The sequence below is a fragment of the Leucopleurus acutus genome (assembly GCF_964270905.1).
Source record: "Leucopleurus acutus genome assembly, chromosome: 13".
In the NCBI taxonomy this organism is placed as follows: domain Eukaryota; kingdom Metazoa; phylum Chordata; class Mammalia; order Artiodactyla; family Delphinidae; genus Leucopleurus; species Leucopleurus acutus.
The window spans coordinates 66493742-66509789 of record NC_139155.1 but is presented as its reverse complement, the minus strand read 5'-3'; the positions used below and the strand labels follow the sequence as shown (position 1 = coordinate 66509789).

Below are 16048 nucleotides of genomic sequence, written 5' to 3'. Positions count from 1 at the left end.
GAACCCCCTTTGAGAGAATAAGAGAAAAAAGATTCTACTTCTTTACTAAATATTTGTAAGATCTTGGTTTAGGTTCAAATTCTTGTTTCAAAATTTGGCATAAGGGGACTCCCAACTTTCAGTCAGTTGGGGAAATTAACAGTCCAAGAACAGCAGAGAAGCAAATAGAAATCAGAAACCTAAAAATTTTGAGAGCAGCCTCAACTCAGACCTCCACTGCTCTCCACCTTTCTAAATGAGCTTTTTCCTACTCAGCTTTTCTTTCTCCAAGGGTAATCCCTACTTCCAAGAAAATAGGATTTGAACAGTTTCACAGTTGCGGCATCATGTATTCAACGACTACAAAGAAATTATTAAGAGACTTCTGTAAGACCATAGAGCAAATTATTTGCTGAGCCTAAACCCTTTCTGGCACTTTACATCTTTGATTTTATATATGCAAAGTAGTTAAAAGAGTCTGACATCACCAAGCGCTGCTGCACTAGCTATTGTTATTCTATATTGTTATCTAATCTTACCCAATGGGACTAATTATTTTCATTATAATTCAAATGCAAATGCCTTTAATTCCTTCCTAAATTAGTCAAAGCTGATGGTGGTAAATGTACATGACAAAGTATCAGCAAATCATTTAGAAAGCGTGCTTACTGATTTTTCATCCTGGATTGTCATAATTTGTATAAATGTAATTTAATAAAGTACTCATAAGAGTAACATTACAGTAAGTAAATATTAGTTACAGTGTTAATCAGGACTTTGAAAGTAACTAAATTATTTAAAAACTACTTTGCCACATAACTTCAGATTAAAGATTGGTTCCCGTGTCCCGCTAAAATGGAACTGCTTTTAAACACTTTTAATTACAAAAATTAACATAGGTTAAAAAAAAGCAAAAATGCAAATTACCTGTGATTCTAATACCAAGGCACCCAACAAGTTTTTTTTCCTTCATGTTTTTAATGTAAAATCTTTCAGGCATTTAAATGCATAATGCTAGCCTTTGTTTTGCGCTCTCCACCAGAAATATCAAGTGCTTTCAAATGATGCTTTACGAAGCACAGGAGAAAAGGATATAAAAATGCCCTACCTTAATAACCTATAATGAAAAATAATCTGAAAAAGAATAGTGTATATATATACATAAAACTGAATCACTTTCCTGTATACCTGAAACAGCATTGTAAACCAACTATTCGTTAATTTAAAAAAATGCCCTACCTACCCATCCCCACTTTTTAAAATTTGGGCCCACTCTGATCATCTTTTAAATTAATGACTATTTACTAACAATGCTTGTTAATTACATTTTAAAAGTAATGGTTAAGAGACGCCATCAACCTGGGATAATCTTAATTCGCCGGCGGCGCAACCCTCACCCGCGCGGTCAAGATTGACGACTTCCCAGTCTACGAATGCGCGCGCCCCAGGCCCCGGGGACCGGCTTGCGTTCCCCGGAAACCATCGAGAACCGAGAGCCAGAGTGGCTCACGCGGGAGCCGGGAGGTGGGGGAAAGAGGGCCTCGGTCCGCGCCGGCCTCTACACGGGAGCCTCGTCCCTGGTGCTTGCCACGCGAAGCGTAACTCGGAAATCCGCTTCAAGATAGCTCCCACTCCTCGTGTCTAAGAGTAGCAGTGGGAGGCTGAGCTGTGAAAGAAGCGAGTGGGCCACAGGGGCAGAGAGCCCTCCGCGAGGCCGCCCTGACAGCGCGTCTATCCACGCACCTCAAGGCCAACTCGCATTGCTGAGGCTCCAAGGCGGCCACGGGGAGGTGAGTCGCCTGCTGCCCTGAGGCTCGGCTGTCTCTCGGGTCTCGGGCTGGGCGTCCCTCACGCACGCCGCGTCGCCGTGGAGATGGGGGCGGGGCCGGCGCGAGATCTGCGTCTTAAGGGGCGGGAAAGCGCGGAGGCTGGCGTAGGCCGCGCGGGCTTGAGGAGGCTGCACCGCGTCTACCGGGATTTCTCTGAAGCGTGAGGCGGGAGTGCTCGGCCTCTCCGGCCGGAGCCCAGCGACGAGCGCACGTCCCTCCGAGCCTGGCCGGTGACTGCCCTGTGGGAGCGTCCGTTTCCTCCTCCTCTAGAAGTGCAGGTGAGGCTACCTCCCCATGGGGCTGAGGTCCGAGAATGGAGGAGAGGTGGAAAGGGCGTGCAGGACGGCTCCCGGGGCCCACGTTCCTCGTCCGACGTCCTCCTGCGCGTCTGGGGCGCCGCAGGCGGGTGCTGGTGCCGCGTCAGTGCAAGGCTCGTTAGCGTGCGCGTATCCGAATTCGGGGTTTCTGGATCCCTGCTGCGTGGCCGAGCGACGGGCGAGGGTTTTCAGACCGTAGGGGCCACACCTGAGCCCCGAGGGCTAATTGGGCAAACACCCACAGCGGGAGATTAGTGCTCCGTTTTTATTTGATGGGAGGCCGTTCAGATTTATTGTTAATCTCAGGATTATAGTGAAGATTTGTTATTAGTTGACTGAATCGTGTTAGGGCCCTGAGTACCAGCCCCAGCTGTCCTACTTAGCTGGTGACCTGGGGCACTTCTTCTTTAAAGATGGTTACCACCTGTTGGGGTGGTTGTATTAAAGCAGGTAATTAATGAAAACTGTTTAGTACTGTGCCTGGCACAGAGTACCAGCTCCATGAATGCTATTTTTTTTTTTTTTTTTTTTTTTGCGGTACGCGGGCCTCTCACTGTTGTGGTCTCTCCCGTTGCGGAGCACAGGCTCCGGACGCGCAGGCGCAGCGGCCATGGCTCACGGGCCCAGCCGCTCCGCGGCATGTGGGATCTTCCCAGACCAGGGCACGAACCCGTGTCCCCTGCATCGGCAGGCGGACTCTCAACCACTGCGCCACCAGGGAAGCCCCCATGAATGCTATTTTGAATCTAATCTATACACTCTAGGTGGCATGGTACCCGCCTAAGTGCCATGGAAATATGAGACTTGGAGGTGTAATGGAAGGCTTCCTGGAAGAAGTAGTTGAAGCTTATTCTGCGACCTAGTATATAAATTTGGGTATTTTCTTGCTTTTCTTTAGTAAGATCATTCATTTCTCAGTTATTGTTAGGAGCTGCAGAATACTGTAGAAACTTCTTTAAGATACTTTTACATTTTTCGAATTCACATGTGTATTTAAAAATTAATATTAAAACCTTAAATTAGAAAATAGTTTCCAGGCTCTAATTCCAATTTCCATTCTGTTCCTCCTGATGTTCTTTGTAAATTGGAAGTAAATAACCTTATAGGTGATATTTCTTGATTTGTTAGGTTTACACGTTAAGTGTTGACCATTCATGGGAAATGCACAGGTTTTCTTCCCTCATCTCACCAACGTGGTTATGTGGTAATTTGTTGTTAATAGTCAGTGTTTACATTATATAACAGATATTCACTGCTGAACCGAGTAGACTAACTGCAATTCTTCCTTTCTCTTACATCCCGTCACTTTTTCTGAGAATTAATAATTGTCTTATTTTCTTATTTTCCTAGTGTTCCATGCACAGATCACTAATGTTTTTTTTCTGAATGCTTCAGTATTTCTCATAGACCTGTCAGTAATTTTTTGCATACTCTCAAAACCATCAGTTCCATTTCTTTCCTGGAGACTTTCCTCCTCTGCTCTAATCTGTTCTGGTGGCTCTGTGCCTGCTGTTCCCAGTTCTAATCCAGACACTTACTTTCACATCTGTCCTGGAGTTTGTTTCTTTTTACTATTCTTTTGTTTTAGACTCACTGTTCCCAGATCCCTGGTTTTTTTTTTGTTTTTTTTTTTCTTGATTTATTTCCTTGGTTTTTGGAGCACATTTTCCTGTACTACTACTACTTCTAGTACTTCCTCCTCTTCTTTTTTTAATAGCTTTATTGTGATATAATTCACATACCATACAGTTCACACATTTAAAGTGTTCAGTTGTTTTTAGTATATTCCCAGTTATCCAACCATCACCTTAATCAATTTTAGAACATTTTAATTACCCAAAAAAGAAACCCTTACCTATTAGTAAGTCACTTCACTGTTTCCCTTCAATCCTCCCAGCTGTAGGCAACCACCATTTTACTTACAGACTCTATAGATTTTCCTGTTCTGAGCATTTCATATAAATGGAATCATACAATACGTGGTCCTTTGTTATTGGCGTCTTTCACTTAGCATAATGTTTTCCAGGCTCATCCATGTTTTAGCATGTAACAGTACTGCATTTCTTTCTATGGCTGAGTAATATTCCATTGTATGGATATATCATATTTTGTTTATCCATCCTTTAGTTGGTGGGCATTTGGGCTTCTACTTTTTGGCTGTTACGAATAATGCTGCTACGAATATTCATGTACAAGTTTTTGTATAGACATACGGTTTCAGTTCTCTTAGATATATACCAAGAGTGGGATTGCTGGATCAAATGGTAACTCTGTATTTGTCTTTTTAGTAACTGCCAGGTTGTTTTCCAAAGTGGCTGCACCATTTTACATTACTACCAGCAGTGTAGGAGGGTTTCAGTTTCTCTACATCTTCACCAATACTTATTATTATCCTTCTGTCTTTTTGATTATGCCCATTCTGATGGGTACCTCATTGTGATTTGATTTTTATTTCCCTGATGGCTAATGGTGTTGAGCATCTCAATGTTCTTATTGGCTGATTATATATCTTCTTTGAAGAAATATCTAGTCACATCCTTTATCCATTTTTAAATTTGGTTAATTGTCTTTATTATTGAGTTACAGGAATTTAAAAAATATAATCTAGACACAAGTTCCTTAGCAAATATGCAAATATTTTTCCCATTCATTGAGTTATCTTTTCACTTTCTTTTTTTTTTCTTTTCACTTTCCTGATGATGTCCTTTGAAGCACGAATGTTCAATAAAAAAATTTATTTATTTAATTTTGGCTGCTCTGGGTCTTAGTTGCGGCACACGGATCTTTAGTTGTGGCACGTGGACTTCTTAGTTGTGGCATGCATGAGGGATCTAGTTCCCCGACCAGGGATCGAACCCCGGGCCTCCTGCATTGGGAGTGCAGTCTTACCCACTGGACCACCAAGGAAGTCCCACCAATGTTTAATTTTGATAATGTCCAGTTTTCCTGTATCTTCTCAATAAATGCATATCTTAAGCCTTTTCTCCTTGCATGTTGGAAAAAGTGTTTGATCTACCGTGACATTTGGCCTTGGTTCAGGACCTCTCATCTGAGGATTTACATCTTTCAGTTTTGAGACAATTCTTATTTCTTTGATAATTTCTTCCTCTTTCGTTCTCTCATATCTCTCTGGAATTCCTGCTAGTTATATATCTGATCCCCTGGATTGAGCCTTTGATTTTCTAACTTTATTTCCTTTCGTCATTTTCCCCCCTCTTCCTATTTCTGGGACATTTCTTCAACTTTATTAGCCACCTTCTAATGTTTTGATTCTCCTATATCTTTCTTCTTCTCTTTTTGTTTTCTTTTAAATAATATCCTTATTTTATTCTATGTGTATATAATATGTTCTCTTATCTCACTGAGGATATTAATCATAGGGTTTTCTTTTTTGCTGTTGGTGGTTTTTTCTTTTCTTTCCCATATTATCTTTGTTTACTCCAGAATTTTAAAAAATTTTATTATGAAGAATTTCAACCGTGTATAGTATGTACCCATCACCCATTTTCAAAAATTAACTCATGACCTATCTTCTTTCATTTATATCTCTGCGACTGTATTATTTTTGCTTTGTTTTTTATTTTGAAATAATCTCAGTCTTCAGAGAAGTTGCAAAAATAATACAGAGAACCCCCATATACCTTTATTCACATTTATCACTTTTTAGCTTTTTTTTTTTTTTTAAATCATTTTCTCCATGATTGTCATAAGATGGGGGTTATCCAACTCTACAACTCCCTCCATATTTGTCTCTGGGCATTTTGTGTATGGATAAGCCCTCCTTTCTATCCCATTTATCTAACTATCTGTTCATCCCTTTATTGTCAGATTGGACTCATGGATTCCCATTTTGTTTAATGTGTTATAATTTATTACTGTCCTTAATTATTTTAGTGCTTAAATTTATATTTTATCTGTAAATTGTTCTCCATATTCGGTAAAAGACACAGTATCCTTTTAAAAGAACCAACACCACTATCACAGCAAAAAAAATGATAATTCTTTAATAACTCATTAAAACATTAAGTTCAAAAAAGTTAAAGTTTAAATTTCCCTCATTGTTTCATATTTTTTGTTTGACAGTTGTAGTTTGTTAAAATCAAGATCCAGAATCAAAGTCCATGCATTACATTTAGTTGATAAGCATCCTTTTTTTTTTTCTGCGGTATGCGGGCCTCTCACTGTTGCGGAGCACAGTAGGCTCCGGACGTGCAGGCTCAGCGGCCATGGCTCACGGGCCCAGCCGCTCCGCGGCATGTGGGATCTTCCCGGACCGGGGCACGAACCCGGATCCCCTGCATTGGCAGGCGGACTCTCAACCACTGTGCCACCAGGGAAGCCCGATAAGCATCCTTTTAAAAATAATTTTTTAATTATAATTTTCTTAATTTTTATTTTTTTAAATTATTATTTTTTTGGCTGCATTGGGTCTTCGTTGCTGCACATGGGCTTTTCTGTTGTTGCAGCAAGAGGTGGCTTCTCTTGTTGTGGAGCATGGTCTTTAGGCACGCGGGCTCAGTAGTTGTGGCTCACGGGCTCTAGAGCGCAGGCTCAGTAGTTGTGGCTCGCAGGCTTAGTTGCTCCGTGGCATGTGGGATCTTCTTGGACCAGGGATTGAACCCGTGTCCCCTGCATTGGCAGGCAGATTCTTAACCACTGCGCCACCAGGGAAGTCCCAATAAGCATCTTAAGTCTCTTTTAATGTATAAGTTTTCCTATCTTTCCTTAGCAGTTTATTGAAAGAACTGAGTCGTTTGTCCTGTAAAGTTTCCTACATCATTGATTTTGCTGATTTTAAAGTCATTTTTATTTGTCCCTTGTATTTTTTGTAAGATGGTACTTAGTTCTAGATGACGCTTGATGATATTTAGTTTCAAGTTTTTGGCAGGAATACATCACAAGTAGTGGCGCTTCCTCAGGATTCCTTTGTTTTGGTTTCATTCTTTCTTTTTTTTCCTTTTTTAAAAAAAATTTTTGGCTGCACTGCGTGGCATGCGGGATCTTAGTTCCCCAACCAGGGATCAAACCCATTCCCCCTGCATTTGAAGCGGAGCGTCTTAACCAGTGAACCACCAGGGAAATCCCATATTTTGGTTTCATTCTTTTTTGTTGGAGGTCATTTCCAAATGTCTTGTGATTCTTGACTGTCCGTTCATACTTGAGTATCAGCAACTGAGAAATTAATCGGAAGCTTCCAGTGTCTGAGCCCGCTTGTCAGTTTGTGCGCTTTTCTCTAGGGGCAAGCCTGCCTTTTCATTGATGGAGGTGGGGCACAGATGTCTTTATTTCAAAGTCTGTTAAGTCTTATCTACTTTTTTTTTTTTTTTGCGGTACGCGGGCCTCTCACTATCGTGGCCTCTCCCGTTGTGGAGCACAGGCTCCAGTCGCGCAGGCTCAGCGGCCATGGCTCACGGGCCCAGCCGCTCCGCGGCATGTGGGATCCGGGGCATGAACCCGTGTCCCCTGCATCGGCAGGCGGACTCTCAACCACTGCGCCACCAGGGAAGCCCAAGTCTTATCTACTTTTGAGAAGACTCTTCCAGTCTTCTGATTGGGAGCCAAGAAGTGTAGCTGCCAGAATTCTGAATGGAGGCTGGGGGGAGGGAGCTGGATACCCTACCTAGCAGGGTTGGGGAAGAGACTAGGGGCCCCAAATGCTCACCAAATAGACTTACAGTCAGTCCCCTCATTTGTGGCCTGTGGCTTCAGTTCTGAGCGCCTTTCCTTGTTCCTTCTAGTTCTGAGCGCTTCGGGAATTCTATTGGCCTGCTTCTCTTTGGTATCCCACTCTGTAGGTTTTCGCTTCTTCAAGTCTGTTAGGCCAGTTAATTTTCTTCCTAGTTGTTGCAAAAATTTGTGGAAATCTTTCATTTCCTGTGATCTCTTCTCCCATCTCTTGGACCTTATGGTTTATACCCTTTTATCCTTTACTGTCATCTTAGGAGGTCAGTCTGTAGGTTTACCTTGGAGTCCACACCTAATGATTTTTGTTTTTCTTGGGCTGTCTTTTATATTTGGTTATCATTATGTATATTCCAACTCAGACATAAGTTCATATTCATACAAATCCTTACTGAGATCAAACTTATGTCCTGATCTTTCCAGTATTTATGTATCTCACCTGTTAGTTTCCAGACAGTGTTTTAGGTCCTGAAAATACAGTAATGAGGAGATCAGATACGGCTCCTGTTTTCATGGAATTTATATTCTTTATTAAAAATTTAAAAAAAAATTTTTTTTGCGTTGGGTCTTTGTTGCTGCCCGTGGGGTTTCTCTAGTTGCAGCGAGCAGGGACTATGTTGTGGTGCACGGGCTTCTCATTGCAGTGGCTTGTCTGTTGTGGGGCATGGGCTCTAGGCGCATGGGCTTCAGTAGTTGTGGCATGTGGGCTCAGTAGTTGTGGCTCGCGGGCTCTAGGGCACAGGCTCGGTAGTTGTGGCACATGGGCTTAGTTACTCTGCAGCATTTGGTATCTTCCCGGACCAGGGCTCGAACCCGTGTCCCCTGCATTGGCAGGCGGATTCTTAACCACTGTGCCAACAGGGAAGTCCCTGGAATTTATATCCTAATAGGGAAGGCAGATATGTAAAGTAATTAGAATGTTGGCACAGAGTGTCAAAGGAGTCTTTGACTGCAGAAAACATTCCATAGCATCATTATTAAACCTAAGGCAGTGACCCATTTATTATAGCAGTATTTCACACCAAAAAAATCTCTATTTGAATCATCTTTCAGTTTAATTTATTTACAGAAATAGTCAGTAATTGTGACTTTTGTTACTTGGAATGTAGTACCAGAAAGACTAGGACATAGGTTTGAGCTCAATAAGGACTATTCATTTTGTATGGATAAACTCTCTTTTCTGGCTGATTTCTTATCTGATTGTCATTGAAATATGTGACCTTGATTATAAAGGGTAATTTCATTCTTTTAGAATTAATGTCTCATGAATGCATCACAGTTACTCAACACGGGACATGTCCACCCTGTTTGTTAGCTTTCTTCCACCACATACTTAAATTTTCCTCCTTTGTTTTACTACTTAATGTTAGTTTCCAAAGGCTGCTGTAACAAAACCCACAACCTGGGAGGCTTAAAACAACAAACTTATTGTCTGATAGTTCTGGAGGCTGGAAATCTGGAATCAAGATGTAGGCAGGGCCATCCTCTTTCTGAATGCTCTGGGGAAGGATCTGTTCTGTGCCTTTCTCTAGCTTCTGGTGTTGCCAACAGTCCTTGGTGTTCCTTGACTTGTAGACCCATTACTCCAGTTTCAGCTTTCATCATAATATGCTGTTCTCCTTGTGTGTCTGTGTCTTCACATGGCATTCTCCTCTCTGTGTGTATCTGTCCCTCTGTCTCTTCTCCTCTTTTTATAAAAACGCCAATCATTATTGGATTAAGGGTCCACCCTATTCCAGTAAGACCTCATCCTAACTTATATATAATTACATCTGCAAAGGCTGTTTCCAAACAAGGTCACATTCATAGGTACTAGGGGTTAGGACTTCAATATATCTTTCTGGGGGGCACAATTCAACCTACAACATTGCTTTTCTTTGTACTAAGAAATAAATAAAAACTATGTTATTTATTAAGTTCATAATGAATATTATTGGTAGACTTTATCACTAAATGAAAATGAAAACTGTACACTGATCAAAAACTGCCTGAAGATTCTTATAGATAACATTGACAACCATAAATATTAATCTTGGAGTGGGGGGGAATAGGAAATCTTGGCCTCTCCTGGTGTTCTTATGAAGGGAAGTTGAAGGTCTTGGAGCATCACCTGAACAGGATGGGTGAGTCAGTCATAACCTTTTTAGTATGGCTCACTCTCCTCTCAGTTTTGTTTCTTAGAAAATAACTTTTAAAAATGCAATGAGGACTTCCCTGGTGGCACAGTGGATAGGAATCCGCCTGCCAATGCAGGGGGCACGGGTTTGAGCCCTGGTCTGGGAGGATCCCACGTGCCGCGGAGCAACTGGGCCCGTGTGCCCCAACTACTGAGCCTGCGCGCCACAACTACTGAGCCCGCGCGCCTAGAACCGGTGCTCCGCAACGAGAAAGGCCACCACAGTGGGAAGCCCACGCACTGCAACGAAGAGTAGCTCCCGCTCTCCGCAACTAGAGAAGCCCGCGAGCAGCAACGAAGACCCAACACAGCCATAAATAAATAAGTAAATAAATGTATTAAAAAAAAATGCAATGAAAAATTTTGTTTCTAAATCAGCGACTTCCCAGGAATTCCTTGGAGGTCCAGTGGATAGGACTCCCACGCTTCCACTGCTGAGGGCAAGGGTTCCATCTCTGGTCGGGGAACCAAGATCCTGCAAGCCACTCAGTGAGGCCCAGAAAAAAAAAAAATCAGTGACTTCCCATGTTCATCTATTGTTGAATTAAGAAGGAGGTGCAGGAGACTAGAAGCTGATGTGTAGCTGTTGAGGAATGTGGCTCCTTAGAGGCTTCAGGTAAATTACTCTCATTCTACTTTTTCTTATAGTTAGAAGAGGAAGATAAAAGACTTTGATTCATGAAGAATCTGCTCACTGAGAAGTGTGTATCAAGCCACTGGTTGAATTTTCATCAAAAAGGGATTAAGTGGAGAATGGAGAGGAAGGTTGATTCCAGGTGAGTGATGGGACTTGACAAAAAAGATAACTGAAACTATGGCCCATATAAAAGCCTGTAAATATTTTGTGTGTGAAAATAATAAATTTTTTAAAAGTAGTTTTTTCCTAAATCATGGGTAGTGAGATAGGAATTTTGGGTAACAGTTTTTTGTTGGTATTTTGGGTTTCTTATCTAGAGTATAGCGTATAATGCACATTTCACACTTTATGTTACAGTCAAAATCCATTTTGAGTGTGTGGAGATATCTGTCATTGAAATTTTGACTTTGAGCTGAAATAAGGATGATTTTCCCGAGAAGTTATAACATCGAGGCTAGCTAGTATATCTTTCTCCTACTTTTGATTATGATTGCTTTCAGCCTGCTTTGAGGTTCTTTTGATTCCAAATAGGAGACTCCCAACTATGGCTCGCCTAGGAAAAAGGAGGGAGTTTACAAGAAGGAGACTGCAGTTTACTAACAAACCTCAGACTCACAGTGGCGGGCCTGTGACTTGCAGCTGGCCCTTCATGAGTATCCCGCCCCCTAAGAGGGATTGGTTCAGGGATGTGCATGTGACTGCATGGGGCCAATCAGAAGTTCTCCTCTAAGGCCGAGACAGGCATTAGAGAGAGAGAGAGAGACCTACCTAATGGGTTGCTGTAGCAGCTGTTTCAGTCTCCACCCTGCATAGGCAATAGGGGACCCTATACCGTAGGAGTTACGCAGGTCAGCACACTGGGAGAAGCAGGAAGAGCTAACAATTTGAGACACCGGTTCTAGTCCTTGAGTCTCTGGTTCAGAATTCTTCTGAAGTACGTGAGCTAGGGAATTACCTCTTTGTGCTGGCTGTCTTCAATATAACCATCCAGATCTAATCTCCACTCGTGTATCCAGTGCTTCCCATTTGATTTGGTCAAAGAGGTGCTCTGTCAGGAGATAGTGAGGAGGGAGAGAGGAGAGTGAGGCCAGACTATTTATCCCCTTGGCTCCCTCCTTGCAAGATGCCTTGGGTTGGCTGTGTCCCTCTGCTGAAGCCCACAGTACCTCATAAGGTAGCAGACTTTGTATGACTCTCCTGGATTCTAGTGATTATTCTCTCTTTTATCCCTTTGGGCCTAGAGGTGGTACCGCCTTCGCTTTCACCAGCTTGAGGTTCCTGCACTTTCCCTAGTGGTTCGTCTACACCCATACCTTTGTTAATATGCCATCCTCAAATTATCCTGTGTTTAGTATGTCATCTGTTTTCTTTTGGGACCCTTGAGAGTTTTTATCATGACTGGTGTTGGGTTTTGTCAAATATTTGTTTGGCATCTACTGAAATGATCATATGGTTTTTGTCCTTTTTTCTACTAGTAAGGTGTATTACATTAATCGATTTTCAGATGTTAAACTAGCTTTGTATTCCTAAGATAAATCCAACTTGGTTATAGTATTTGTTATATGGTTTTTGTATGTTGGATTTGGTTTGCTAATATTTTTTGATCATTTCTGTGTTTATAGCCACAAGGGATATTGGTCTATATTTTGTGTGTGTGTCATATTTTTGTCTGATTTTGGCATCCGGGTGTGATACTGGCCTAAAAGAATAATTCTAGAAGTGTTCTGACCACTTTTGTTTCTGGAAGAGTTTATAGAGTACTGGTATCATTTATTTAATTAATTAATTTTTTTTAAAACATCTTTATTGGGGTATAATTGCTTTACAATGGTGTGTTAGTTTCTGCTTTATAACAAAGTGAATCAGTTAGTTATACATATACATATGTTCCCATATCTCTTCCCTCTTGCGTCTCCCTCCCTCCCACAGATTCTTAACCACTGCGCCACCAGGGAAGTCCCCATCATTTATTTTTTAAATGTCTGATAGAACTCATCAATTAAGCTATCAAGATCTGGACTTTTTAGGAAAATTTATAGTTACTAATTCAATTCTTGTTATAGATCTATTCAGAGTTTCTATTTATTCTCTAGTCAGTTTTTGTGATTTGTGTTTTTCTGGGAATGTGTTCATTTTCTCTAAGTTGTCTAATTTGTTGGCATAAAGTTCATAGTATTCCTTTATAATTCTTTTAATTTATGAAGGGTCAATGATAATGTCCTTTCTTTCATTCCTACTTTTGGTGATCTGTGTCTTTTCTCTCTTTTTTCTTGGTTTTAGCTAAAAGGTTATCAATTTTGCTGAAGGGCTCCTGTTGTTATACTAGCAGCAGCTAATTTGAGTTGGGTTCCTATTGCTTGAAACCTAGGATCCTAACTAACATACAGAAGTTTTTTATAGAATCGACTAGGTCTTGGACAAGGTGGAAGTCAGGTAGCTGGAGAGACCTATTCAGCAGTGTTTGGACCCTTCCTCCTGAGCAGTGCAATCTTTGTGCTTCACCCCCCACCTCCTGTTCAGACTGTGTCTCAGCTCAAAATTCAATCCTGGGAGAATTAATCTGGTTCATCCAGCGTGAGTCAAATTTCTTCTGCTGCTCTGATCAAGTGGGACATGGAGCTCCCAGCACAGCTGCTGAGGTCCTACCCTTGCTGATCCCACAGAAGAGGGATCCATCCTTGAAAGCTGAATCAACACCCTGACAGTGTTTACCAACGATCCACAGAGTACTCGTCAGGCCTGCCTTACTTCATCTTCTGAAGCAAATTAACCACGGCCTTAAAATGAAGCTCTGTTTCCTCAGATACTCTGCGGCTTTAGGTTGGGGAGCCTTGAGAAGGGAATGAATTCCCTAAGTATTCTGCTGTAAAGCAATCTGAGATCCCCTGTTGTGAGTCCTATAGGACTCCTTGGAGTTCCTTGACTCTCTGTGAACTTTCCTTCTACACTGCATGTGCCGAGTATTCCCATCCAACTCTTTCCAGTTCCCTACTCCCAGCTAATTTCTACTCATATTTCCAAACTCAACTCTAATATGATCTCCAGGAAGCCTCTTCTGACTGCCCTATTCCCACCCAGTGTGTACGTTCCCATAACACCCTAAATTTACCTTTTTCTTAGCATTTAACGATTGGTGTTCTCATTATCATCTCAATACACCATAAGCTCTTGAGAAACTGTCTTTTATAGATATTGGGTGTGTGTCAGTGTCCTATGCTTGCTGTAAGCTATCAGTGTCTTATTTTCTCATTGTAAGACATGAGAAACACATTGAATACATATTTGTCTTCGTAGCCCCTGGCCTTGCTATGTTGCTGGGCGTATAGTAGGTCCTTGATATTGATTGAATAAACAAACATTACAGGATACACCTGCCAAGTAAACAGTTAAATGAATTGGTCAGTGCATGCCTTCGCCTTGGCACTTCTTTGTTTTTCTAATTTTTCTTAATTTTTCAAAAATTGAAGTATAGTTGATTTACAATGTTGTGTTAGTTTCAGGTGTACAGCAAAGTGATTCAGTCATACATATATATATCTATTTCAGATTCTTTTCCATTGTAGGATATTACAAGACATTAAATATAGTTCCCTGTGCTATACAGCAGGTCCTTGTTGTTTATTTTATATATAGTAGTGTGTATCTGTTAATCTCAAACTCCTAATTTATCCCTCCCCCCCTTTCACTTGGTAACTGTAAGTTTTCTATATCTATGAGTCTGTCTCTGTTTTGTAAGTTCATTTGTATCATTTTTTAGGTTCCATATATGTGTATTACATGAAATTTGTCTTTGTCTGACTTACTTCACTTCATGTGATAATCTCTAGGTCCATCCATGTTGCTGCAGATGGCATTATTTCATTCTTTTTTATGGCTGAGTAATACTCCATTGTGTATATGGAATATACACATCTTGTCTATCCATTCATCTGTCGATGGACATTTAGGTAGCTTCCATGTCTTCACTATTGTAAATAGTGCTGCTGTGAACATTGGGGTACATGTATCTTTTCGAATTAGTTTTTTTAATTTATTTATTTTGGCTGTGCTGGGACACGGCACGTGGGATCTTAGTTGCGGCATGCGAACTCTTAGTTGAAGCGTGCATGCAGGATCTAGTTTTCTGACCAGGGATCGAACCTGGGCCCCCTGCATCGGGAGCGTGGAGTCTTACCCACTGGACCACCAAGGGAAGTCCCTCAAATTAGTTATCGTCTTTCCCCCTTGTCACTTTTGGATGAACATTTTCAAATTCTGTCTTTCTCCTCACTTCCATTTTTCTGTATTTCTTGGCTAATCAGTCCTCCCATTGACATTAAAAAAAAAAATTGAATTCCTATGTTTTTATTCTTCTCCCCCATTCTTCATGATTTTTGGATTCTGATATTGTTTTTGAAGTGCCTTCTGTTTCATATTTCTTTCCATCATTCTGCCTTTCCTCTGTTCCATAATTTAACAATTTTTTAAATATTTATATATTTTTATTTTATTTTATTTTTGGCTGCATTGGGTCCTCATTGCTGCACACGGACTTTCTCTAGTTGCGGCGAGTGGGGGCTACTCTTTGTTGAGGTGTGCGGGCTTCTCGTTGTGGTGGCTTCTCTTGTTGTGGAGCACGGGCTCTAGGCATGCAGGCTTCAGTAGTTGTGGCACGCGGGCTTAGTAGTTATGGCTCACGGGCTCTAGAGCGCAGGCTCAGTAGTTGTGGCGCACGGGCTTAGTTGCCCCGCGGCGTGTGGGATCTTCCCGAACCAGGGCTCTAACCTGTGTCCCCTGCATTGGCAGGCGGATTCTTAACCACTGCGCAACCAGGGAAGACCAATTTAACAAATTTTATATGCCTGCCTACTATGAGTGCCTGGCAATATATTAGGGGCTCAGTATATATTAGCAGATAAAAATGGTCCCTATCATCATGAGGTTTTCCGATGGGGAACAGGCACATATGTACATAGACAAATCTGTGGTTTCAGTTTGTGATCTCTTCCTTTAGGTGTTAAAATAACTTAGATTTCTGGAGCCACCTGACTTACACCAATGTTGGTATCTTTATGGTCTTTAAATTTCCAGAGCTGTAAAGAGTTCATCTGCTGCCTGATTCAGTAGCTGGTGAGAAGGAGCTCAGAGTCTGATGAAAGGAGAGAGCAGTGGGCAGGGACTTTTAGGCATGGGCTTCCCAGTCTGACTACCTATTTGATTATGTAACAGGGCTTCAAGAGGGCACTGTCCCCGCACACCTTCCCTCAATTTGCTGTTTCATAGGCTATTAACTTTTTAGAGCCTCTTTCATTTTTATTTTAAAATGAGTGGGATGAAAGTCTTATTTTTAAAATTTTTGTTAGTTTTATTTTGAAATAATTTCAAATTTAGAGAAAAGTTGCAAGAATAGGACAAAGAACCTTTCTTCTCCCAGATTCTCTTGTTGTTA

The 16048-nt window shown here is 41.4% G+C and overlaps 1 protein-coding gene across 1 annotated transcript in view; it reads left to right on the top strand.

The window, feature by feature from the left end:
• The first annotated feature begins 1957 nt into the window (after window positions 1–1957).
• SFI1 (SFI1 centrin binding protein) overlaps window positions 1958–16048 on the top strand; it is a 78996-nt gene continuing 64905 nt past the window's right edge. Inside the window, exons 1-2 of the mRNA XM_082853117.1 lie at window positions 1958–2086; window positions 10632–10759. Coding sequence (XP_082709243.1) covers window positions 10662–10759 — 98 coding nt within the window. The 5' untranslated portion in view covers window positions 1958–2086; window positions 10632–10661. The remainder of the gene's footprint in view (window positions 2087–10631; window positions 10760–16048) is intronic.